The sequence below is a fragment of the Molothrus aeneus genome, chromosome 6 (genome assembly GCF_037042795.1).
Source record: "Molothrus aeneus isolate 106 chromosome 6, BPBGC_Maene_1.0, whole genome shotgun sequence".
NCBI lineage: Eukaryota > Metazoa > Chordata > Aves > Passeriformes > Icteridae > Molothrus > Molothrus aeneus.
In genome coordinates, this window is record NC_089651.1 from 22,213,951 (window position 1) to 22,239,202 (window position 25,252).

The window sequence follows — 25,252 nt, forward strand, 5'->3', positions numbered from 1 at the left end:
CTATGCTGTGTATTGAAGTAAGATCTTTAAAGTCTCAAAAGGGATGCCCTAGTTAAAATTCTCAAGGAGCAGATAACTCTGAAATTCATCTTTGAATCTTATGTCTTTTAAATTTTTTTTTAATGTAATAGGTGAGATTTTTTCCACCATTGACCAAACTTTGTGGAAGCTCGTACGTTGCTCCTCTTTGTACCTACTTTTTCCCTTTTTGCTTGGGTGCACATTTTATGCCAAGTTTATGGGTTTGTTCCTTTGCTTTTGTTGTTGTTAACGCTTTTTCACTCTGAAATTGTAGTGCTGATTAAGTTTCTCTTTGTTTATTGAGTCCTGACTATAAATATAAAAGTCTTGAAATAATTATTAGTAAATGAGAATTGAACCATGCTAGCTGGGCTCAATTCACCTTGGTTTTCCTTCTCCACAAATCTGTCTACCTCTTCCACTTTAGTTTTTGCCTTAATCTCTATCTGGTTGCAACATTACAGCCAGACATAAATGAAAATTGAAATAAGAAAGAGATTGGAATAAAGGTTTTGAGAAATTGCCAAAGTCAGAATTGAAGAATTGCCTGATCTGAGCAAATTACAAATCTGATGGTTAGGGCCTGGCTATATGATTTAGTTCCTACTGTGATAATTTACCTTAAACAAATTGCTTTGCTGTTTTCTTGTATTCCTTCACAGAAATGGAGCAGTGTGAGCAACCCACTCTTCCTTCCACTGATCCCACCTCAGTCCCAAGGTTTCACAGCCGTGGTTCTGACCTATGACCGAGTGGAGAGCCTTTTCCGAGTTATCACCGAGGTGTCTAAAGTGCCCAGTCTATCCAAATTGTTGGTAGTCTGGAACAACCAGAATAAGAATCCACCAGAAGGTAAAAACCTGTGGTAGGGGTGGTGGAGGAAGGTGAAACTGGGCATAGCATGTCTATTGACACCTGTTACAGAATGACCTCTCTTCTACATCATTTATATTCTAGAAGTATTTAATGGTTCTTTCAAAATAATGGGTTTGAATTTTTTGTGACGAAGTGTCTGAAAGTGAAATAAGAGAAGCCAAAGTAGATAACAAGAACAAAAGCATGCCAGTGGTTGTGCTGCTAACTTCTGAATCAAAAGTTATAAATACAGTATTGCAGAAACATTTTTGTCCTTAGCATTTTTAGAGTGTGTAGTAAGGAGAAGTTTATTTTTGATCTGTCAATACTTGCTTTTATGTCTTTGTAGACAGACTTCTGTCACAGTGTATATACTGCTGCTACTGGACTGTTTCTAGAGCAAACGCGGTTCAAAGCAGCAGAGTAGTTTGAATGCTTGGAGTTATAAAATAAGTGAATATTTCGATTGATTGTTGAAATTAAAATTTGGGACATTTCAGGTGTCCAAAATGGAGTCTCCATACCACTAGAATATCTTGTGAAAATGCTAATGCTTGCTCAGTAAGACAATACATAACTGCCTGTTTTAAAATATTTCTGTATCTACCACATATGGTATACTGTGCTGCTCTCTGTCGTATGTGAGTGAGTCTGGTGTCATCTACATGGTTTTTAAATTGTTTTTTAATATATGGTTATTTTAAAATGTGGACTCATTCAAAGGCATTTTCCCAAGTTATTTATATGTGTAGATTTTTGGAACGAGGTTTGGTTTCAAAGGTATATTAATTACTCCAGTGTGAATTCAGTGCTGTAAATCTCTCAATTGTTTTGTTTTCAGTAGCTGAGATGTACTTTGCCAGCCTGGCATAATGCTGTACTGTATCCCCTTGTACCAGCACTCAGTCTCAGTCTGCCCAGTCCTCACAGCTTGCTGCCTACATTTTCAAACCAAAGATCCCTGTTCCATGTTTGTCTCCTTCTATGCAATGTCATTGTACACTCCATGGGCTGCTTTGTGTCCAACCAACTCTCTTCTTTCCCATCCCCAGGCTGCCTGCCTCATGACACCATGCTGCTCCTAATCTTTTCCCAGGTCCTCAGCTGGAAACACATGTCCTGACATTATTGAATTCCATTATGAAATCACCATGGAATAAATGGGAGGTCTTGCCCCATGTAAAGGAAACTAACTAGGCTGGGCCTTTGGTAATCCTCTCCAGTGCTAGACAGACTCTACAACACTGCTCATTTTATTTCTGTGCTTACTCTTCCCTAGGATGACTTTCTTCAAGGTCTGAATACCAGTACTAAAATCCTGAGCATTGTGCTGGGCAATTAAAGCCTCCTCTTCTCATTCTGGATTAAATACTGTAGCTATAGTAGCTGTAATGAGCCTGGTTCCCATGTGCTGTACATATGGATCTGTCATTCTCATCTGAAAATGTGGTGATTTTGTGGGACAAGAAATGTTGCCTTCTAGGAATACGTGTTCAAAAGAAATGTTGCATTGTGGATTCTTCTGAAGCAAATGAAGTGTGTTGTTAGGACTCTTCACTTTATAATTCTCTTTCCAGAGGCTTCAACTGCTGCTGTGTTCTACTCTTCAAGGTTAGTTATTCTGCGTAGCAGCAGGATGCAACATAGAAATTATTCCCTGACCACTCAATTTACCATCTCCGAAGAGCTGCTTAGAGCCAAGCTGTTGCTACTATTCACTTGGCTCATTTGCCATTTTGGCAACTTGCTACAGTTGGAAGCAGAGTAACTTTATTGCTTACTTTAAAAAGTGTTCTTTATTACTTCTGGGCTAAATACCTCAAGTTTAGTCATATTTTAAATGTTTTGCAACCCTTTAGAGTAAAAATTGTTGTGTATAAATTGATAACAACAGGAATTTTTGCAGTAAACAGTTATTTTCTAAAAGCAAAAAAGCTTAGTGATATATACATTTATATGATCACTGAGTGTGGGTGGATTCAACCCAAATGAATTGTTTTCACATTTCCTTCAAGTGAGTCTGAGGTACAGGAGAGCTGAAGCAAATAGATCATTAAAATGACCTCTTCTTTTCAGTCATTGTATTTGTCTTGAAAAACAAAGTGTGTTTAATTTTTTTCTGCCTCTATTACCCCTAAGTCATAAACTAGTTAAAAAAACCCCAACCTATAGAGCTTAAAGTTGTGGACTTGAGAGTACAGTTGAAAGCATAAGCAGTTTCGTCCTTGCATTAGCCTAAGCATTGCATTGAAGCGAATAACTATTTGTTTTTGGTGTCCCTTTTACCTTTATTGCTGTTACAATCATTGTAATCTCTTGGCCCACGGCTAGAGAGAGGTCAGTTTGATTAAATGAACTTGTTTTATTCCAGATCCATGCAGGGCATTCCACTTGGCTCTTCAGCCAGTCTCTCGTTCAGTCTGTCTATTAGTGATCCTAATCCTCAGACTTCAAAGCTTCTGCTGTTTATAGCCTGTTAAAGCCAGGAAGTTTCTGATGGATTAGAACAAGGAATGAGTTTGAAGTTTGTAATGTGCACCACTGTCACTGATAAAGTCTAGTTTATTACCCTACAGTAGTATCTGCACTTTTATGGCTATTCATTTTTAATTGGTTGTAGTAAAGCAGAGGTGCTTAACCTTCTAGAGCATCAAGTGCTTTATTTCTTGGTCCTTTCCATGTAAGGGACATGTTTCAGTACAGAAGCAGATCTTGGCTTTTGTCATTGCAGCTCTTCATGTCTTCATTTTGTTTTGCATGTGTAAGTGGGAGGGCTGGGTGAAGAACATCCAAATTGCCTTCCTTAGTGAGTATGTGTGTATGTGTGCATGTGTGCTAAATTGAGAATTGGGCTTAGGTTTCCTGGGATGCAACTGGCAAAGTGCCACACAAGTGACATGTGGCCTTTCCTTTCTTTCCTCTGTCAACACCATAAAATTATTATAACTGAAAATATCATTATTATCAAAACAATATGCTATGCATTTGCAATAGTGCCTTTATGTAATGATACGACTTAGAAGGAAAACCAGGTGAAAATTCAATACTCTAAAAATTGTACAAAATTTAAGATCATGGAGTCCCAGGTGGTCACTGCCATCAGTAGTGCTGAGCATCCCAGCTAAGAGGCTGTAGCTGATTTCAGCTGCTGTGCAGTGGTAACAAGTGTGGGGAGTGTGCAAGATGTCTGGAAACAAACTCTTTTCAATCCTAAACCTCTCGGGGCAGATGCAGCTCTGATGCAACAGGATTTTTTTGTTATGTTGGCTGATAAAAAAGGTAAGCAGGTCAAGAGGGCAATGGATTAATTAAGCACTTGTCTGGAAAGTTTTCAACCAAGTAGTGTGTAAAAATATAAAATTGGAGAACTACATGTATGTGGGTGGGTTAGATATCAGTACTAATTGTAAGACTGTTTTTTCCTTAGCCTTAAGAGTTTGTAAGGATCATTTTTTTTTAACCTAATGTCTGAGAGCTGTCTGTGGAAGTCTGAACTGGTGGTTTGTTTTCTTTAGAATCAGTGAAAAGAAACAAGATGAATCTATGAGAAACACAGATGTCTTGTGCAAAGACAACAAAGTTTGAAGTTTACGCAATGTTTTTGATGGTAAAAATATTGAATCTTATATGTGAAATAGCAGAAAGAAAATATCACATACAGTGATGATTCTACTCTGGAACCTTAAAACATTATAGAATCAGCTTGTTATCTTAAGTACTCAATGAATTTAGGGACGTGATCTCTGCTCAGTGTCTTTGGCTGAGTTTTGCTTATTTTCTGTGCCATGCATTGTATGCAAGAAGCCCATCAATGCAGCAGTAATGTCAGTAGGCTCATAACTGTGTGTATAATACTAATAAAAATAGTAAAAGCCTTGAAATACTACAGGAAAATAATCTATTTTTTTCCCTCACAATGGATCAATTAAAATAAACATTGTGGTTTAAGTGCCTGCTGCTGGGAATATTTTGTAGAAATCATTATTTTCTCCATCAGCCAAATATTTTTTCCTTTCATTTGTGTTTTTCTAAATTGCTAGTACTGAAATTCAAGGAAATAGTCTGTGATAGAAATTCCCACCAACATTTGTTTCAGACAAATGAAGAAACCACTTGGTCTACCACATAAATCATATTATAATGTAAAAATTCGTTACTGTTAGGAAATATGCAACAAGCTAGAAATAATGTGTGATAGACTGATTCCTTAGGTTGTTTTATAAAAATGAAAAATGTATTTTAAGGAATGTGTATTTTCTGTTTAGTTGTGGATCCTGGAGCTAAGTTGCTATAAACTTCGTATAGTATTACTGAAATAATAATCTTTGTATTTCTATTTGATGCTGTTTTAAACTGTATTTAAATAGTTTATATCAATAACATTGATATAAACTATTGGGGCTAAAGAGAGTATCCTTTGGGTGCTGTACCTTAAGGAAGCGCTATCTAAAAACAAATTAATAAAAACTGCAGTGACAGGTTTGGGATTTTTTTGCATACTGTGCCTTTGGTACTCAGCACTGGTAGGACTGGGTTTTTTAACTTCTAAGTTTTTGATTAATTGGCTTCTTGATGATGGACTTAATGCCATTTTCCTTGATTAGGTAGACAATTAATTCATGGTGATTTTAGTCTTCCATAAGGCATATTATAAACATTTTGCAATATTACTTCCTAGGGAAATCTGGAAAGTTAGCCTATCAAACCCATCTTAACAAACTGGGCCCTTGTGTCCTAGAACCAAATGTTCTGTTTTGTTATACACAAGAGTAATTCTGTGGATTTCTGTCGAACAATATAAACATTTTGATGTGGGAAAAAAAGCACCTGTTTTGAGCTCTAAACAGACTTTTTCACTCAGCTATAATGGAAGGAATTCTGATAATAAGTAGATCTAACATGCCTGATATTGCTTCTGACAGTTTTTTTAAACTTCAGACTCCAGCAAAATTCTGCCATTCAGTATCAGAGACTGAAAAAGTGTTAATTAGGTTTCATCAGCAATGTTCAATTAGCTGCATTCATGCAAACTACTATAGACCAGCTAGAATAAGCATCAGATGAGAGCTTGTACAAAAGTTCAGGTATGAGGATTGGTTATGCTGTATGGGATTCTGTGCAACTGCAGGTACAAACAGAGCATGTTTAGAGATGTTTTCTGCCAGTTTTTTATCAGTCTTTGTCTACTTTGCAAAACTTCTGGAAGGGTTTTTCCTTTTTATATTTCCAAATGGGCTCCATAGAAGTTTTGGGAAGTGGGAGCATTATATGAATTAATATTCTGGACCCAGATTATCACTAGTGATGAGATATTCTTAGCTGTTACTGAGGCAGTAAAGCAGAAAAAAAATGTTTGTACAAATGTCTTTGTTTGAGTCATCAAAATGCCATGATTTTAGCCAGTAAGTGGATTTTAAAAAAATTTGTTATATTGGTTTTAATACTGACAGGCATTCAGTTCTTGCCATCAGGAGTGTATACTGTGTTTCCAGTTCCTCATTTTCCTTACCTGCTGCTTCCAATTGCAAATGCAACAAACTATCTGCATTCAAGTATTACTTGCTATTTTTTGAACTTGATACTACTTAGAAGTAGTGTCCCAAGAATAGTTGTTAGCTCTGTACAGCTGCTGTACTGATTCTCATTTTTCCTACGTTGAGTGTTGAAACTGGGAATGGATGATAAGTATGCAGAGCAAGTAATTCCCTTTGTAAATACACTTCTGTCTGCTGACAAGATCAACAATAATGTTTGTGCTGCAAAAGGACTTCCTGACATGTTATTAGCTTCCCAGTTTCTCAGAAACAAGGATACAGAGAATGGTGCTATTTAACAACACGATGGTGTGTCCTGGCTCTGGCTGGGAGAGGGTTAATTTTTGCATCCTGTACCACCTCACTATTCTGTACTGCCTCACTCAGTTCAAGGGAAAGGGAATCTCTTCCAAGGAGAAGGGCTTCCTTCTGGTGGAAAAAACTTGCTGGGAGGAGCTGTCTGGTATTGTCTATTGTTGGGTTTTCTTCCATGTGAATAGTTTCTTTTCCTGTACCCTGTTGTTAGTAGGTTGCCACTACTGTTCATTTTATCTCATTGCTGTTTGCAGTAGGTTGTTTTTAACTCCACTTCTGATCTTTGCCTTTTGTGCCTCCAATTCTCCTCCTATGTATCCTCCTGCAGCAAGCAGGGGGAAGGGAAAGAGTGAGAGAGGTGTGTGGTTTGGAGAGTCTTGGTGGGGCACTGAACTGAGGAGTACCATTCCCAAACCATGGCACAGTGCCATTTCTCTTGGAAAAGAAATAATACATTCCGTGGAAATATTGCGCTCTGTTATTTTTAATGATCCCCCTTTTATGTATGATGTAACAGTTCATTCAGCACTGAAAACAGGGCTGGATTTCAGACTTAAGAAATCATTTTTTATATATGAACAGTGTGCAAGCTTAGTTACATTTTCATTACAAACATCTGATCACAAGCCTAGGGAGGTGTGGAAAGTGAGAGAGATTTTCTGTGTGAGAGGGTATTCCTTTAGGTTATAATGAAATTGCCTCTTTCTCATGAGTGTCCTCCCTTCTCTTATCTGCATGTCTCATGTGATTCACTGGCAGCTGTAGCTGAGAAACACATAATTAGAGGATGGGATTTTTTGCTGCTCTTTTATATGGGAGTGTTTTAACTGCGAATGTAACTATGGCACCTTTTTATCCTACAGTTTAAATCATCTTGAAATCATACTTGAAAATTTTGCTGTGAGATTTGGACTTGCAGGACTTAATGGTGGAATTGTGGGCTGGCCAGAATCACCACCATGTATGGGTTGTTAGGGTCTGTAAGCCCATTAGAAGAGGGAGCTGCATTGGGCAAAGTTGGGAAACTGGTGATTTTGTGTTGAGAGGACCACACACTGTTTTCTATGGGCTTTTCCAGCAATCAGTGCATCAGTAGTCCTAAACAGCAGATAATTCCAATCATGACCTGAGTCATTACCAGAGAGCAAGTGTGTTATTCACTCTTTACTCCTGATTGTTTCAGTATGACACACAATAGGAGATGCCTGTCATTCTCTTCAGAATCCTTACATACATAGACTTGTATTCACTCCAGAGAGCTCTAATTCCATAATTTGCTTCTATTTTCAGCTGCATCACAGAGTCCTCACTGATTTTTTAAAGAGTAGTCCCCAGTCCAAACATGCATTTTTATTTTTGTACACCTAAAGGATCTTGTTCCATGATGTAAGATTCTTAGGCATCTTTTGTTTGCCATACTCTATTAAAGGTCTGTCTTACTGTAAGAATAAAGCCTGTGCTTTTACCTTGGTTATAACAAAATCTTGTAAACTGAGAATTTCCTCCGTATCTGTTTTGTTAGTGCTGAAGTTTCTCAGAAATTTCCAAGGAGTTTCTGAAAACTCAAAGTCTGATATTACAGAAGTGGCAAACCTTTTTCTGATTGCTCTTTAAATACAAATAGTTTTCTTTTGTAGTCCTTTAAAATAAATATAGGCAATTTTAACCTTCCTGATGGATTCTAAAACTTTGACTTCTGAAGTGACTGTTGTCTTTTTTATATATGTATTTCTTTTGAAGTTCCTGGGGCAGAGCTAATTTGTAATACTTGGATCTCTCACTGGAGCCTGCTGTCCTTTATGATAGCCAGTTTTGCCAGGGTTGCCAGTTGTTACCCAGGTGCCATTGTGTCCTAACATCTGCCATGTGCTTCAATCTCTGTAGAGGCGACAACCTCCAGTATCAAGTCAGCTCTAGGCAGCAAGTAGCCGTGTGCGTTTCACATGCTGCAGAGTAACTGGTACCCTAATGTCTTATTCAAAGTTTCTCCAAAATGCTTGTATTTTCTTTTCATTAATCTAAGGCTAAATTCAGAAACTTTATATTATGTTTCTCAAAGCACAAATATTTGACAGTAACATACCCGTTGTTGAGAACTGGTCATTTTGAGAGACTTTCCAAGACCTTAGTAAATCATGTGGATTTAAGAGGATTTGCTGACATCTGAGATGCGTGCTGATTATAATTAGATTACATCTTCATTTTTCATACACTTTTTATTTCTTTTTCTTCTCTAACCATTTTTTATGCAAGTGACATGTCTGTTAGTAAGCTATCAAGTAGTTGATTTTTCAGGAGAGCTGGAAGTTTAATACTTACATACATGCTTGTTTTTCTGAATTATTATTTTTTGATCCTAGTGATTTTTCAGTTTCAATTTCTGTTTCAATATATTCCTGCACTTTGTTGGAATTTGGTTGTCTTTTTTTTTTTCAAAATGTAGCAGACAAAAAACGAAGAAAAGGCTAAATAAAACAATGCTTTACATGTATCAAATGTAAACTTTGACGCTATATATAAATGCAAATTTACAAATGCATGCCTACATATGGCAATTCTGATGGCAACTGAAACACTTGTAACAGTATTTTTGGGGTCATTGAGGCTGCATAAAGTTATTTTCTACCAATTCTGGGATTACATTTGGATAATTATAGGCAATTATCCAAAGGTCTTTAAGAAGCTTGCAAACATCGCACAGTCTGTAGTTCTTATGAGGCAATGACATCTGTCTTTGTGAGGTACCTGTAAGTATCTGTTACCATTTATAAAATTGCACTTGCACATTGTATGGCAAACCAGTAAGAAAGCAGTGAGTGAAATCAAGAGTACTAATTTGCAATAAACACTTCCAGTCATTCAATGTTACTTCCTCCTAAGGTTACAATGACTAGGAAGCTGAAAATTTCGGAATGTCAGTGGTCTCCTACTGGAATCATGTGTGGAATTCAGACTGTGATTCTGCTGAAAATAAAATGAGCTCATAATGCTATAACTGGAATCAATGCTCCATTTCTGTAGTGGCCCCAAGGAGCTTGCTGTGTGTCCCCAGCTGGTGGCTGACTGTGACTCCCCTGGAGTCCATCAGTAATGGGATTGAATCCATATTGACCAGCTGACTACTGGTCAATATCACAAACCACTCAAATGTGCTAGGGCTAATGACTTGTGCCTTCTAGTAGAAGGACAAGAGTTGAATGAAACAGGTTAAGAACGTGCATACGTGTCAAATAAAGGCCATGGTCTACAAGACCACACAGATAAAAGTAGATTTTACAGACACATTTTCAAACTTACAGGAAAAACTTTGGGGTGGGAAACTGAATGCTGAATACAAATTTGGCCAGTAAATATCACTCCGTGTTTCTTCTTATTTTTTTTATTTTATTTTATTTTTTTTGGCCACCCATGCCTGCCAATCCCTTTTCTAAAATACAGCTCCAAGAAAAACTGACTTTTGAAGACTTTCTGTGGTTTGGAAATATTGCTTTGTTTTCCTGAGTGAAGTAGTGTTCAGACTCTGGTGTCTTTTAGCAGTGTGCAGATTTGTGAGTTTTAAGTCTGAGAGGCCCAGTGGCAATGGGGATGGACACTTCTTCCTGAGAGCGAATTTTACTTGTACATGTGGGAATGAAGCAGCTTCTCTTCTTTTTTCATTGACACCTGTTTTAACTTCCACTTTTTATTCTCAGAACACAGAAACAAGGATCTTATTTCCTTACGCTCTTTTCTGAATTTCTGTATTTGCTCCCCATGTCCTAGTAGTTTTATTCAAACTTCAATTCTTATCCTGGTGACAGTCAACAATCTTAACTGTTCATGGAGTTTGAGGCAGGAGGTGCAGGAAGACCATCTGGTTGACCTGTGTGTCGTAAGTCACCACATTGCCTTTCTTTTCAGTCCAGTGACTTCCAACTTGACTGCATCTTCTATAATAATACCCAGTCTTGTTGAAAGACAAGATGTACCGAACCAATTGCTGTCCTTTTAAACTTTTGCCAGAGGTTAACCACTGTTGCTATTAAAAATGTCTGCCTTATACTTTGAATTTGCCTGGCTTTAGATTCCAGTCATTGTTTTTTGTTATGTCTTTCTCCAGTTTGTTGAAGATACATGTCATTTTTCTTCTTGTGTAGGTGCTTGTACATGTTAAGCAAATCTACTTTTTGTTCATTCTTTTAGTAAACTTATCAGATTGATCTCCACGTTCTACTAAAAGGCATTTTCTCCTGACCTCACATAACTCATGTGATTCTTTCTGCACCATTTTCAGTGTTTTAACATGGTTTGAAATATAAAAGCACCAGAATGAAACAGGATTTTAGCATCTGTCTGTCTGTGTCTGCATACAGGTAAAATTGTCCTGCCCTTTGCCCTGACTTCTTACTACATACCTGTCTATACATACAAAAATTATATAAATCCATTCTGCTGCAGCAGCATGCTGAGAACTAATGTCTGCTCTATCCCTTTAATCCTTTTCAGAAGCTATTTTTCGGGAAAAAGTTGCCTTGGTCCTAGTGTTTAATTGTGTCTCAAAGGTGTCAGTGTGTTTTTTGTTCAAATGAACCTAGTTTACTAAGCAGTCCTGTCATATAGAGTTCAGTAAGCTCTGTATGACTTTATTGTGCTCACTGTTTTTCATGTCCCCAGGCTTTGTGTCACTTGCAAATTGCACTGAAATTTTATATATATTTCAGACATGAAAATTCCAGTGCCTTCAGGCCCAGTATCAGTTCCTCTAGACTCCACTTACCACAGAATCAGAGAATGGCTAAGCTTGGAAAGGACTTCTGGAGATCAGCTGTCCAACCCATCTCTCAAGCAGGAACATGTCCAGATGGCTTTCAATATGTTCAAGAGCAGAGATTTCATTACATCATTGGGCAACTTGTGTTAGTGCTCAGTCACACTCACTCTGGAAGGGTCTCCCCTGATGTTTGGAGGGAGCCTCCAGTGTTTCAGTTTGTGCCATTGCCTCTGGTCCTTTTACTGGCCACCAGTGAAGGGAATCTGGTTCTCTCTTCTTTGCATCTTCCCTTCAGGTCTTTGTTCATAGTGGTGAGACCTTCCTTGAGCCTTCTCTAGGCTAAATAGCCACAACAGTCTCAGGTTTTTTTTTTGTAGGGGAGATGCTCCAGTGCCATCATTACCTTTGTGGTTCTTCACTGAACTCTCTCCAGTTTGCCCATGTCTCTCTTGCTTTTAATTAAAATACATTTTCATGAACAGTTGCTTTTGGGATGCATCATACTGTAATAATGACTACTGTTAACCTTTGTGCTAGAAATTGTGCATGGTTATATACATTTAGAATGAATGTTTAATATTCAGACCTTGCTTCCATTTCCTTTAGCTTGGTGCTCTATATTTACACCTATAGTTATTCTTTTGTAGGAATAGAATAGGGTTTTGAAAATTTTTGAATATATGCAGAAGCTGTTAACATGACACTTAAGGTGCTACATGTTAAACACATGGGAAAAAATAGAAATTATACCATGCTATTAATTGGTAGGGTGAATTTGATCCAGTTTTGTATCTATGGGGGGTTCTGTTGCTACTTAAATCCTCACTTGACTTGTGAATTTAATGGTTGTGTACTCCAGTGCTCTATTCTACTTGGAGGAATGCTGTAGGGCACAATCCATTTGTATTTATCCAGTTAGAATCCATTTGTATTTATCTAGTTTTAAATTATCACTGTAACTTAGGACTTTGAAGATGAAAGAAATTGCTGAGACACAGAATCAACTTCTTAGCAATAGTCAATAGTGCTAAACATTTAATTGATATAATAATTTTTTTTGCTCAGCTGTTGATAGAACTAACATTCTTAATCAAATTCTTTATGATCCTAGACTTGCAGTCAGTGATTGTATACTGCTGCTTCAAATTATTTTAGTTGCAGTTGAGTGAAGTATCTTTTCACACTGTGTGCCCTGAACCAATATGTATTATCCCTGCACTTGCTCTGTGAGTGTTGCAAGTTGCTGTTTTGGGCAAGCTATCCTCTGTGTGGCTGCCCATGAAGCTCTTTGTTGAGAGATACAGAGGGAAATGCAGCTGAGCTTCTGTCTCTTGCCTTCATTGCTCTTGTGTTTGCCAAACCGAAACTGCTGTAAATTCACCATTAAGAAGCATTTGTTTAGAAGCAAAGAAGAAAAGGGTAAAAAGCAGCTAAGATGGATATGCAGATTCAGAAGTAAAGTATAACGTTGAACTCTATTTCTTTCAATTTTTCTCTCTAGATTCCCTCTGGCCAAAGATTCGTGTTCCCCTGAAAGTTGTTAGGACTGCCGAAAACAAACTTAGCAACCGCTTCTTCCCTTATGATGAGATTGAAACAGAAGCAGTGCTGGCTATTGATGATGATATCATTATGCTAACCTCAGATGAACTTCAGTTTGGCTATGAGGTAAGAGAATTGGTTTTTCCCTGTCTCCAGGCCATCGGCTTCAACATTGCATAGAAAGTGTATATAAAGTGGAGAAAGCACTGTGCAGTATGTTGATTCAGATTGTTGCATCTCTCTTTACTATAATAGTTCAGTGCTGACTGAAACAGTTTTACAGATAGTAATTTCTTTATTGAAAAACCTGCCATCTGAGAGGTTTTCAGTAACTGGCACAGGAGTGCCAAGAGACTCCAGAAAATGTTGTAGTGGAATAAGTGTAGGGGAAGCAGTCTGAAGACTGAGCTGCATTCTTCTTAACTTCAGATAAAGCAGAAATGCTAGCCAAGGGAACATGTCTTGATGGGCAAGACAAGTTTCAAAGATTAAGTGTTGGGAACAGAGGAGGCATCTTGAGGACATGCCGAAGTAAGGTGGAGTGCAGTGAAAGGAAGAACTGAAGAATTTCAAGGAGGGGACACGTGGATCATGTGCTTGAAATGGCAAAGCTTCAGCAGCTGCTCTTCTGATGAGGGTATGGACAAAAAGAGAGCTTGTCCAAATCAGTTACCCATGGCAGTACAAAGAAGTGACACTCTTCATAGCTACTTGAATTGCTTGTTAAAAGTACACTTGAAGCAACACTGTTGTCTTCCTTCCAAAACTATGTTTTGAATTAGGTAATTTTTTGTCTTCCATTTGTATTTGAGTGTATAACAGTCCATAATCTAAGTCCACAGTCCATAATCATTACTGTTATATGTGCATATTTAAGACAAAGATGCTCTATTTGTAAACAAATCAGAAACATTAGAAAATGTAATACCATATTTTAAGAAAGCTTTGAATTATTTAGTCACACCTGTACATGCATTGTCAACAGCAAAACAACACTGGGCTTCCTAAGTGAGAGCTAGAACATGATACTGTTAGCCAAGTTGAATGAAATGATGAAAACTGCTTCTCTAAGGTGGAGAAAGCTAGTGAAATGTGATAGTTGTCCAATTTTTAGCAATCTTAAGTGCAGTTAATACAAGATGATATTTTTAAAAAATACATTGGATGTGTTTCTTTAACGTATGTACACGTGGGGTGAAATATTGCTCCTTCTCCCTCTTGAGTAAAAGAGACTGTTAGCAAGTAAAAAGCTTTTGGACTCCAGAAATGTCTTGTGATGATGTAGGTATGCTGAAGTAATAACAAAGATGTTAAGTAGTGGAGACAGAGGTTTCATCTATCATGTGTGTCTCCAGAAAGGAAATACTTTCCTTGCCAGGTTAAGAGTAGTGAGTTAATACATGAAGTGTGAAAGATGGAAGGAAGAGAAGACAACTGAAGGAAGGGGATTTTGGCTACACAGACCTTCTATATACTTTGTTGTATACACTGAATGTTTTAAGCCCTGTACTGCAACAGCAGAGCTTACTTCTGCCTGTGTTGGTGCTTATAACTACTAGTTTTGAGAGTGATCTGATGGGATGAATGATAGCAGATCCATAATGTACATACTGCATAAACCCTTGCTCCATTTGCAATTTGACTTCCATTTTCATAAAGCTGTCTGAAAGTGCCTGAGAGTAAGGAGTGACTTACCAAAGTCACTTAAGTGACCATGTAAGTAGTTCTGCTATTGGCAGAGCAGGTTTGGAGGGCTTTGAAGCAAAGATTCAAACTGCAGCTGAGTTCCAGCTGTGTCAGCCAGAAGTCATGTGAAGCAGAACCTTGGTTTTTTGTGTGTCTGAACTGTTAATTTCAATACCCTCAGTGGATAATATTTGTAACATCACATGTATTGAGTCTGGTCACACCAGAAAGGAATTATCCTCATGAAAAACAAAAATAAGGCAAAGAAAACTTGATGTGAATTCCCCTGTGGTCAGTGCAACTAGGGGATAATCAGGACCTGCAACTGTGTGTCTCCTAGGATTAAGTCCAACAGGTCTAGCAGATTGATTGTGCTGGCTCATTTATTGGCCTTGTTGCAGGGACTATTTGAGTAACAGTCCTTATATTCTGTGTGTGAATGTAACTGTTTGGACATGAGATTGTTTAGTTTGGCAGACTGGAAACTATTTCTTTTGCAGTTTTTTGCATTTTATTATAAATCCTATTCCTTTTTAATTCTGGGAAGTCAGCTTACTGCGCAGTAATATTGATGGAAAATTAAAGTGCTGTATTGAGAAGATAGCTGAGACAAACATATGAGTAATTTGAATCCTTGTATTTTGAGTTTGGCTTCACCAGCCTCACTCCCTCAGTAAATTAAATGAATAGAAATGTCTTTGAATACAGAAACAGAGCAAATTATCCTAGAAATAAACAGTTTTCCTCATATAGGGAGTGGGTGATGTAGCTCCTACTCTCTGGCACAGAAATCAGGGGCTGAAGATTGATCTTTCCTGTCCTTGAGTGTCTGTGACTTGCTTGACGGGCCTGAGCTGGCTAGCAGATGTTTAAATTGTCCTCAGCCTGTGATAATTTATTTATCTGTTTATATGTGTTACCAGAAAAGTATCTCTCAAACTCTTGACTCATTTTCAGGGGAATCCAGAGGGAACAGTAGCAGCATATAAGGTTACTAGAAAGTTTTCTTTTAAAAGTAGGTCTGCTTCTGCTTTGGTCATATGAAAGGCTGGAAACGTGACATTCAGTAATTTTCTTTTCTCTCCGGACATCCTTGAGACTTTGCATTTAAACATGTGGCAAAACCCTCTCTGTCACACACTTCTCTGAATGCATAGAGCAAGTCTAAAAAAAAAAAAGCCCAGAAAACTTTGATCTCTGTACACTTTCAGCCATAAAAAAATATAGTAACACTCAAAGTGTCAGACATTTTTTACTTGTTAAAAGTGAACTATTACGGTACAGTGATTTATGACCTTGCATAAATCTGTTGGAGCAAGCAGAAAAATAGTCCCTGTGTGCTGCTGTATTAAGGTAGCAGAAGAATACTCATGACATTCTGACTTTGAAAAAAGTACTTCTGTTAAGTTACATGACTTGGGATACTGCAAAAAAACCTTATGTCTAGATAATTTTTTTCCCACTTACTGAACTTTGTTGTTCACAGAGAGAGTATCAAAGAGACCCAAGAAGTGGAACAAGTATTTGGATTATCATAATCTTAAAAAGTTAAAGCAGAACCATTGGCCACCTCTGAAGAGTCTGGTGTTTAAATACATGACTGAAATCAAGCATTGTAGCATTCCCACCTCTGTGTCTCAGCTCGCCTCGAGGCAGATGTCATAGTATTAAGAAAATTCTTATCCCATGCTTATGTAGCACTTTGTCCTTATGGAGACAAAATATTTTTATTAGACCAATAATAGAAATAGTCTAAATGGGTATTATTGTTCTGGGCCTATGTTTTTCACTCATAAAATGTACAGTTTGGTGCATTGCTAAATTTGCATTTATTCTGTTGAAAACTTTTGGCCTTCTGTTGTTAGATGATCTTATTCTGTCTCAGAATTGTTTTTCAGTGCTTCATGTCTCTGGCCCTCTTTAAAAAAATCTATTCTCTATTGAATTGCATATTTTGCTAGGCTGAAATTTTCATGAAGTTGGAATGACTTCTTCAGAGGAATTCTTCCTTGCTCATTTTGACTTTGAAAGTTTAGTTTTCAGCATTCCTTTGTAGAACAAGTACTGTAACTCTGCTTAACAAAAGAATTCTTCACTGCTGGCCACATTCAAAGCTCTTCTTCAAACTGATGATATTTTAAAAATGTGTGTGTGCAAAGCATCTTGCATCTTTTAATGGACTCTGTGTTTACATTTTACTTAATTTTTTTTAGTAATAGCACAAGCCATTCCTTTGAGGACTGGGAAAGAATTAAGAGTGGATGGGGCTCTGGAAGACAGAAGGTGTATGATGGGTTGAGTTTGTTTTCATTTGGAAAGAATAATCAGTGTTTCATTCTTAAAATCTCATGGTAGCTTTGGAAATGCTGACTATTTTTCTGTTCATTAAGTTGTTGAAATTGCATGTGACTTAATATAGTCTACTGAATTTAATGCATAAATGTTTGAGAATGTTTTGTAGAAGGATATGCTTCCCTGTCCTTCTGGCTACATGGAGAGTTTGCTGTTCTGATGGCACAGCAAATTGCACAGAATAGCTGAGGCTGTGAGGCAGAAAGAGCTCTGGAGAGATGAGGCTGGAGGGTGTTCAGGCTGGAGGGTGTTTTAGCTATACTGTTTATGTCACTTGGGAACTTGACTTGGAAACAAAATTACTATCATTTCCTTTTGGTTTTCCTTTACAAGACTTTTAGTAAAACTACTAAGTCAGAACCTCTTTTTGACATTTCATCTGGGAGATGCTTCATCCAAAAATATTTATCTTTAGGGTTGACTACCAGAGTTTTTGGAATGACTTCTCTGCAAATAAGCCTACCTCCTCTTCACTTGGCAATATGATTTTCCTTGGATGTGTCCCTTACCAGTATTAAAGCAGGCCATCCTTCTTAGTCTGAGGAAGCTAATAAGATCACTGGCTAAAATGAAATGTACTCCTAACAGACTAATAAATTATAGGCAACTATCAAACAAGAAAATGGACAGTAATACAAAATAGAGAGTAGTATTAGAATCATTACCACTATTTCTATTCTGAAAGCTTCCTTATATGCAGTAGCTGTATATATTAATTTTGGCACAAAGCATATGTATGGATTTGGGTAATGAGTTGGATGGAGCCACTGGGAGCCTTTCCAGAATTACCATTGAATGAGCTAGTGGTGAACATTGTGAAAAAGCCAAGCTTTTCCACTGACTTCAAAAGCATTACTTTTAAAGGGAATCTTTGTTCAAAACACCAAAGTTATTTTTTAGATGCATTGAACTGACAATTTTCAGAGGCCGGGACATTTTTTTACAGGGTAGAGTTGATATTTAGAGTGACACAAGAACATCTGTATGAGTAATGTGCATTATAGTTGGCTTTTATTTTATGTCATTTAGACTCTTGAAGATGACACCAAGGGCAAAAACTATAAGGGCTATGAATCCAGGGTTCTGTGTTGAGAAGGCACTGCACTCCCATGGGAAGCAGTAGCTGACTTTAATCTTTCTTTCAGCTGCTGTTAATATGCATGCCATTTCCTCTACAAGAATTCTTAGCCCAGTACGGTGCAGATCTGTGGTGTTCTATTAAATCCTTTGTTGAGCCTCAGTAGCTTATGTGGTGGTACCTTCCAACAGCTGGGAGATAGACATTTTAATATCCAGGTTTAAAACTAAATCATTAAATTTTTGAGTCCTGGAGAGTGAGGAATAAATTTTTGTGTCGTACATTTAGTTTTGTGTTCTTTATTAAGGTTTTCTACATCATGTCAAAATAGACATCTCAAGCCCTCACTGGCTTGCCTGCCAGAAGTCTGTATTGTTTTAATTAGCTTATGGCACCAACTTGTAAGTGTCCTATGAATTCTTTTCCTTCAGTTCCAAGCTATCTCTGCTTTCAAGAACCCTCTGTGTTGGAACATTGTCATATCTAAATACTATCCCAGTACTTGTGCCCTAGAGCTGTCTAGAAAGATTGATTTCTGGATAAAATAGAAGTCGAGGAGTCAGAAGATCTGGTTCCCATTCTTGTTTCCTGTATGATTTTGGCAGGTTCCCTCATCTGGACGTTTGAAATAATAACTGCTCTCATCATGGGATTCTGAAGCTTTATTAACTGACAGCAATAAAATGTGTTGAGATGTATAGATGAAAAGGTATATAGTAATGAAAAATCACAGAAATGTAGATGCAGAAGCAGTAACTTAAAACTGATTGTTTTATCATATTTACTATGACAAAATACTTGCATAGAGTCCTTATAGTCCAGGCCTCCCAACTGAAATGCACTGACACATAGGAAGTGGCCAAAGTGAACTGCTGATGGGGTGACATTTGCAGGATGGTGGAATTCCAGATAACACTTCCTTTACTGTACATCCAGCTGTAGGGTTCTCTTGTCTTTTGTACAGATGAAAGAATTTGTGAAGGGATCCTTGGGGATTTTTGAGGTACTTTGTTCTTGTTGTTGATCTTGCATACAAAAATTTCATTACATATGCATCTGTTTGTTTATACGTTACCAACCTAAACCAGAAACTCTTGTAACCTAACTGTATGTTAGAAAGTCAAGACTCATTCTTCCAACAAGCCTAGCGGTTATTTGGATTAAGCGACAGATTTTGAATAATTTGTCTGCAAATAATGCAGACAAATTGTATCTAGCAAACAAATAGCATTCAGACCCCTCTAAACAATTATAATCCTTCCTCCCTTTTTCTCTAATGCAAAAATTGTCCATTATTTAATGTGGCCAGCAGTGTAGAGAACCGGGGTTGTGTTAATGATGCCCTTCTCCTTGTTCTTGTCTACTGTATTTGATCCTGTAGTCAGCTATAAAATAATGTATGGAGTGACAAGGATGGTATCTTGATTGTATCCAGCTGTCTGGAACAAGTCAAGGGCAAAGCAGCCTTCCATGTAGCCAAGCACCCACTAAAGAATACCAGAAATATTAAAATTTAAGCCAGTTCCTGACAAAGGAAGCAGGTTGGTTAGATCCAAAGCCAGCTGTGAAAGTAGTTAGGTTGTAGTCATATCTACTGAAGTTAACATCAAGAGTTTCATTTTAATCATGCTTGGGTTTAGTTAGAGTTAAAATCTTTTTGAATAGTCATTTGTGTGTCTCTGTAACAATTTTAGTAGTCCATTAGTGGCCTTTTGCTCTGGGACATGGTTTCTCTGAGTTATAGGGTTCTTCCACAGCAAGCTTATTCTTTTTTGTACTCCTTCTTGGCAACTTTTTGTTCCAAGAATTTGGACTTAGAAGAATTTAAGTGATCTTTGCCCCACTGAAACTCTACCCTTCCAGATGTGTTGCATTTGCTACCCTTCCAGAAAGCAGATGTGTTGCATTTGCTTTCTGTGCAGGCCTGGTTAACAGCATGTCATGTTTTCTTCTCTTCAGGTCTGGCGTGAGTTCCCTGACAGGTTGGTTGGATACCCAGGTCGCCTGCATCTTTGGGACCACGAGATGAACAAATGGAAATATGAATCAGAATGGACCAATGAAGTCTCAATGGTGCTCACTGGGGCAGCCTTTTATCACAAGGTGATATACAACTTGCACTGCTCTAATGTACAATGTGTACATTAAAAAAGATCTATATGTGCTTCTGTCATTGTTCCATCAGTTTTTGTGGTGCTATGATTATGTTCTTTAAAACAGTTGTAGAACTGATTGCAAACTTTCCCTAGACCTCTTTCAGTTGCTGTGAAAACCACTGATTTGTCTCTGACAGTGAAATAAAACCATTTCTTACCTTTATGAACTTAGAAAACTCCTGCCAGTTTGCATGACCTGAAAGTACATAGCAAATTTTGCAGGAAATGTATCTTTGTAGCTGGTAGGTTCAGAAAAGAGAACCAATTTTAATGAAATTTCTGTGGTGGTCAGGAAAGGAATAATAAGCAGTTTAGCACCCAAAAATTATTTTCTGTCTGCTGAAGTAGTTCTTGTCTGAAGGCACTATCACTTAGCTGCCAGCTGTTCCATGACTGAAATATTTAGTCTTATAGTTACTGTATCTATATAAAATTACCTTCTTTCTCTCGCTCTCTTCTCTGCAGTATTTCAACTATCTTTACACCTATAAGATGCCTGGAGACATCAAGAATTGGGTGGATGCTCATATGAATTGTGAAGATATTGCCATGAATTTTCTAGTAGCAAATGTCACTGGAAAATCAGTCATTAAGGTGGGGCTTTTCTGCTGTTTATCTTTATGAAATTAAAAACTATGAGATACATACTTAAATTTATTCAGTAGGCTTCAATATGTTACTTAATCCTCCCTTTTTCTCTCATTGTCTCCCAGTATGGTATCTTGGTCTCTTTCTCATGATAGAAAAGCCCTTCTGGTAAAGTTTTTGTGTTAACTGAGAACAGAGAATTATTTTTTACCAGTTGTTTCTGGTGGTTATTTTAACCATCTAGATGAGCTATAAAAAAGATAATTTAAATGACAGCTGTACTTATGTGTGTGTATATGTACAGGCCCACAGACATATATTTTAACTATTTGAGATCACTAGAGGAAAGAAATTGCCAACTGTCCACAGCTTGCTCTATCGTGGCCTGACAACAGCTGATTTATAGGAATGTTAATTGCAAGAACATTAATTGCAAGATCAGCTTTAAATGAACTTTTTATCCCTGAATTAATTTCCTGACATGTTTCGACACGTTTTCAGGTCTAGACATTCACTCCGTACATTCATTTCAAAGTGTGTCAGCTTGGAATGAGATTTAGAGGCCACCAGGCATTACTTCAATTAACAGGGTCCGTTCTCCCTTCTGTCCATCATCATTTACTGGGACTGGTGGCTGCATTTCCTAGAAAAGTCTTTAGAAGATAAAGTGTGTGCTTTTGCTGAAAAAGTTTCTGAGCTGTATGAGGGCAGAGCAGAGTAATTTGGCACCTCTGTGCAATTCGGAGAGTCCTGCAGGGTTTGCCAGTCAGCTCTTAACTGGAGAGAGCAAAAGAGCGCCTGTTGGATTAACGTTACGGTGAAGTATGGGAAGCTATATTTCATCGCTGTTATGGCTGCAAGAACAAATGGTGTTTATACAGGGACCTTGGCAGTGAGAAAACAGTCATTAAACAGGAATTAAGGAGCTTGTCATCGCCACTTCTTTGCAGTTACAGAAGGAAAAAACCCTCCAAGCCGTTTTTATTAGGCCCCTGTGAATTTTGCAGTCAGCCGGGCCAGATGGAGCTGAATGGAGGAATAGAGTGGCTTTTTTTTTGTACACCCCCTCTTTTTGAGACAGCTCAGCTTACACTGCAGGCATGCTCAGAGGTATTGCACTGCTCTCTGTGCAAGGAGATTAATGTCCCTTCTGTTGATATTTGATAATATCTGGTGTGCCTTTCTGCAGGTGACCCCACGAAAGAAGTTCAAATGTCCAGAATGTACAGCAATTGATGGGTTATCACTGGACCAGACACACATGGTGGAAAGGTGAGTGACCACTCTCTATTTCTCTGATTGCTTTGTTCTGATCCCTAGAATCTTATCCTGTGTCTCATTAAATTAGGATCAAAAATTATAGTGTTTTTATAAATTACTGATTTTGAAAGAATGTTACATGGATTCAATCAACATAAGTTATTCCTATGATGGGTGATGTGTCACTGAAAGGTAGACTACTACAAAAAGGGACTTTGGAAGGGTACAATTTTTAGCAGCTTTGCTGTAGAGTTTTAGGACAATTATATGAAGTTCAGGTTCTTGGTTGGCAGTACTGTCAGTAATACCACATTTCTGTTTGCTGTGGAATATCAACTGTAATAAGTATGAATTCTTTTTTTAAACTAGACAGTTGGTAGCTTACCAAAGAGCAGAAAGGATATAAATTATTAATAAAATAATTTGAAGTGATATTTGTACATTGTCTTCTTTCTAAGGATTGTGAAGCACATTGCTTCCACTCGTGAAGGGCATTTGCTGCACAATTCCATGTTGCATTTTTTAACAATGTCAGCATTAATTCCAGCAGTTATTAGGTGGAATTAACCTGAGATTTAGGACCAATAAAGGCATCTCACTTTAGGCTTCTTGGTCTGTTGCATCTCTCCTGCAAACTTTGGGAAAAATTATTTCCAACAATAGAACTGATGAGGTAGGTAAGCAGGGGGAAGTAGTCATCAGAAGAAACAGACAGTTGGACTTGATGATCTTAAAGGTCTCTTCCAACATTTTTGATTCGAAGAGGTGACAAAAAAAAATCTGACCTGCATTTAAAATGTAAAACAGGCCATTTCAGATTTGCATGGAGAGGTATAACATGGTTATCTTACTAGTCATTAGTAAGACACTTATCATTTTAACAGTGAACTTTTTTCTGTCCTTCTCTGCAGAAATCAGAAAATTTTAAGTGTTGTATGGGTTTTAAAAAGACTGAATTAAAAAAAGGAGTATGCAACTCAGAAGTAAAACATACCCCATTAAGATGGTAAAAATTACTCTGCAGGAAAATACTTGAGAAAGGGGTGGGAAATTTTGTAGATATTAAATGTTAGCTAAAAGGGAAGCACAAAAGGTTCCCCCATATCTAACAATTCTGACCTGGCTTACAGGATGGGCTACCAAGCCAGTTAAGCTTTCCTGTGGTCATAGCAGTAGTGCTAAAACAACACATGGGAATTTTAGTTATGAACTAGTTTCTCACTAAGGTAAATGCTATAAAAACAGAAGATGAAAAAATTGCTCTTTGCCTTGAAGTGCATTATGATGCTGGGTAAAGGTCATGTTTTCATGTCTATGGCAGTTCTTGTATCCTCAGAGTAAAGTGTCATTGACAGTTTATTGAGAACATGTTTAAACTGTTGTTTTGCTTGTCTCTGATTTTGCAAAGTGGGGAATACTGGGTTGTGGGAAGTGTTAGATGGACTGCAAATCCACATACTTTCATTTGCCCAGCCAAAGAAGTACATGCTGAGATAGAGTCTGAGTGCAGGAGAATCTGGAGAGATATACAGTTTAGGTATATTCAGGCTTGATTTTGAAAATCCTTAATGTCGAACTGAAACTGCTTGCTACACCTAATGCCTTCTTGCCCTGTGTTACCTAAATATAAGGGAGCTATTTGAGAATCTGAAAGGGTTTATTTTTTTGAATGTTTTATGCTAGATATTCATTTAAAGTGCATAATAAATGGTAACAACTCCTAGAGCAAATTTTCCTAACTTAACAGTGAGTAAGGCTCTCATATCTATCTATCTATCTATCTATCTGTCTATCTGTCCGTCCATCCAATCTGTCCGTCCATCCAATCTATCCATCCAATCTATCCACTAACTATCTTCAGGGTCGGGAGAGAAGCTGAATGAAAAAAAGTGCATGCATCAGGGAATCCTTGTCATTATAAAAGAATAACTTTGTACTGATAACTTTACAGTGTTGGATATCAAGAACAATACCTGAGGTGTCAGGCAAAGAGCCATTTTCAGCTTTACTTGCAGCTTCCCCAAGTGCCTGACTCCTTGCTTTCTAGCATTCAGAGATAACAAACAGGTAGTCTGAGCTAATTATTTGCCCGGATATCCAGGGATCAACCTACTGTTTGTGAAACAAACAATTTATCAGGGTTGCCAAGTACATGCACAACATTTAGTGTTAGGTTTCTGGTTCAGAAATAGCAGAGGGATGCCCAGCAACTGCCTGTTGGCTTTTGTAAATGGAAAAGGTTTGAGAATTCAGTTGTGGAGATCTGTCCAGGAAAGATATGCAACTAACTGGTTTTGTTGGGCCTTTTGACTCATTCAGAGGAGACAAAGGAAGATGGTATAGTTGAACTCTGTCTCTTATTAAGAAATTGTATTATTTTAGCAATACACTGAATCATGGGAAAGTCAACTTTGCTATTCTTCCTGCTGTCTAATTTATTTTAGATAAATAGAAGACTTTAGTCCCCAGGGTTATCAAACTCCATCATTAAAATACATTAACTGAAGAAAACTTTGAACCAAGAATTTCCTTCTTGCCCTAGGTTAGCCTTTACATCAGGTCACAGAAGAAACTGCAGGAAGATCTCATAATCCCTGTATTTACAGGTGTTTAAGTAGCAACAAGTTTACTGCCTTTAACATCTTTACATCTGGCTCTCAAAAATGGACATATCTAAAATGCAATCTAGAGGCCAACTGCCAGTACAGTAAATATAGCAAAGGGCTGAGCTGCTTCTGCAGCCACAGTAACAGCAGCGTTTTATTTAGGACATGCAAGTATTTGTCACAGTCAAAATAGGAAGCCATTTCCTTAAGAGGCAAACTGCCCAGGTCACAGTTGGCCAAAGGCTGCAGGTAAAGGGTTACCCTGCCAAAAATGTAGTTGGATTTTAGCAGTGAGGAACCTGATTAAGAGACCTTAACAAATACCAAGTTCATCCAGGGGTAATGGGGCTCTCAATTTCCAAATTCACACAATCTTAATGTCTTCTTGAGCTGAGTACAACTGCATGTTGTCAGCAATGCAAGGAAAAAAAATAATACTTGGAAGCAAACATGCCTCTGTTACTTTGAGTTTGAAAAACTATTGACACAACTAAGGGAAACACCTTCCT

At 37.6% G+C, this 25,252-nt stretch overlaps 1 protein-coding gene across 2 annotated transcripts in view; it reads left to right on the forward strand.

Moving 5' to 3' along the window:
• The window catches only part of EXT2 (exostosin glycosyltransferase 2), a 72,836-nt gene that overhangs the window by 42,113 nt on the left and 5,471 nt on the right, over positions 1–25,252 (forward strand). For both annotated transcript variants that reach the window (XM_066552138.1, XM_066552139.1), the window contains exons 9-13: positions 684–873; positions 12,977–13,143; positions 20,093–20,236; positions 20,755–20,883; positions 22,067–22,149. In XM_066552138.1, coding sequence (XP_066408235.1) covers positions 684–873; positions 12,977–13,143; positions 20,093–20,236; positions 20,755–20,883; positions 22,067–22,149 — 713 coding nt within the window. The remainder of the gene's footprint in view (positions 1–683; positions 874–12,976; positions 13,144–20,092; positions 20,237–20,754; positions 20,884–22,066; positions 22,150–25,252) is intronic.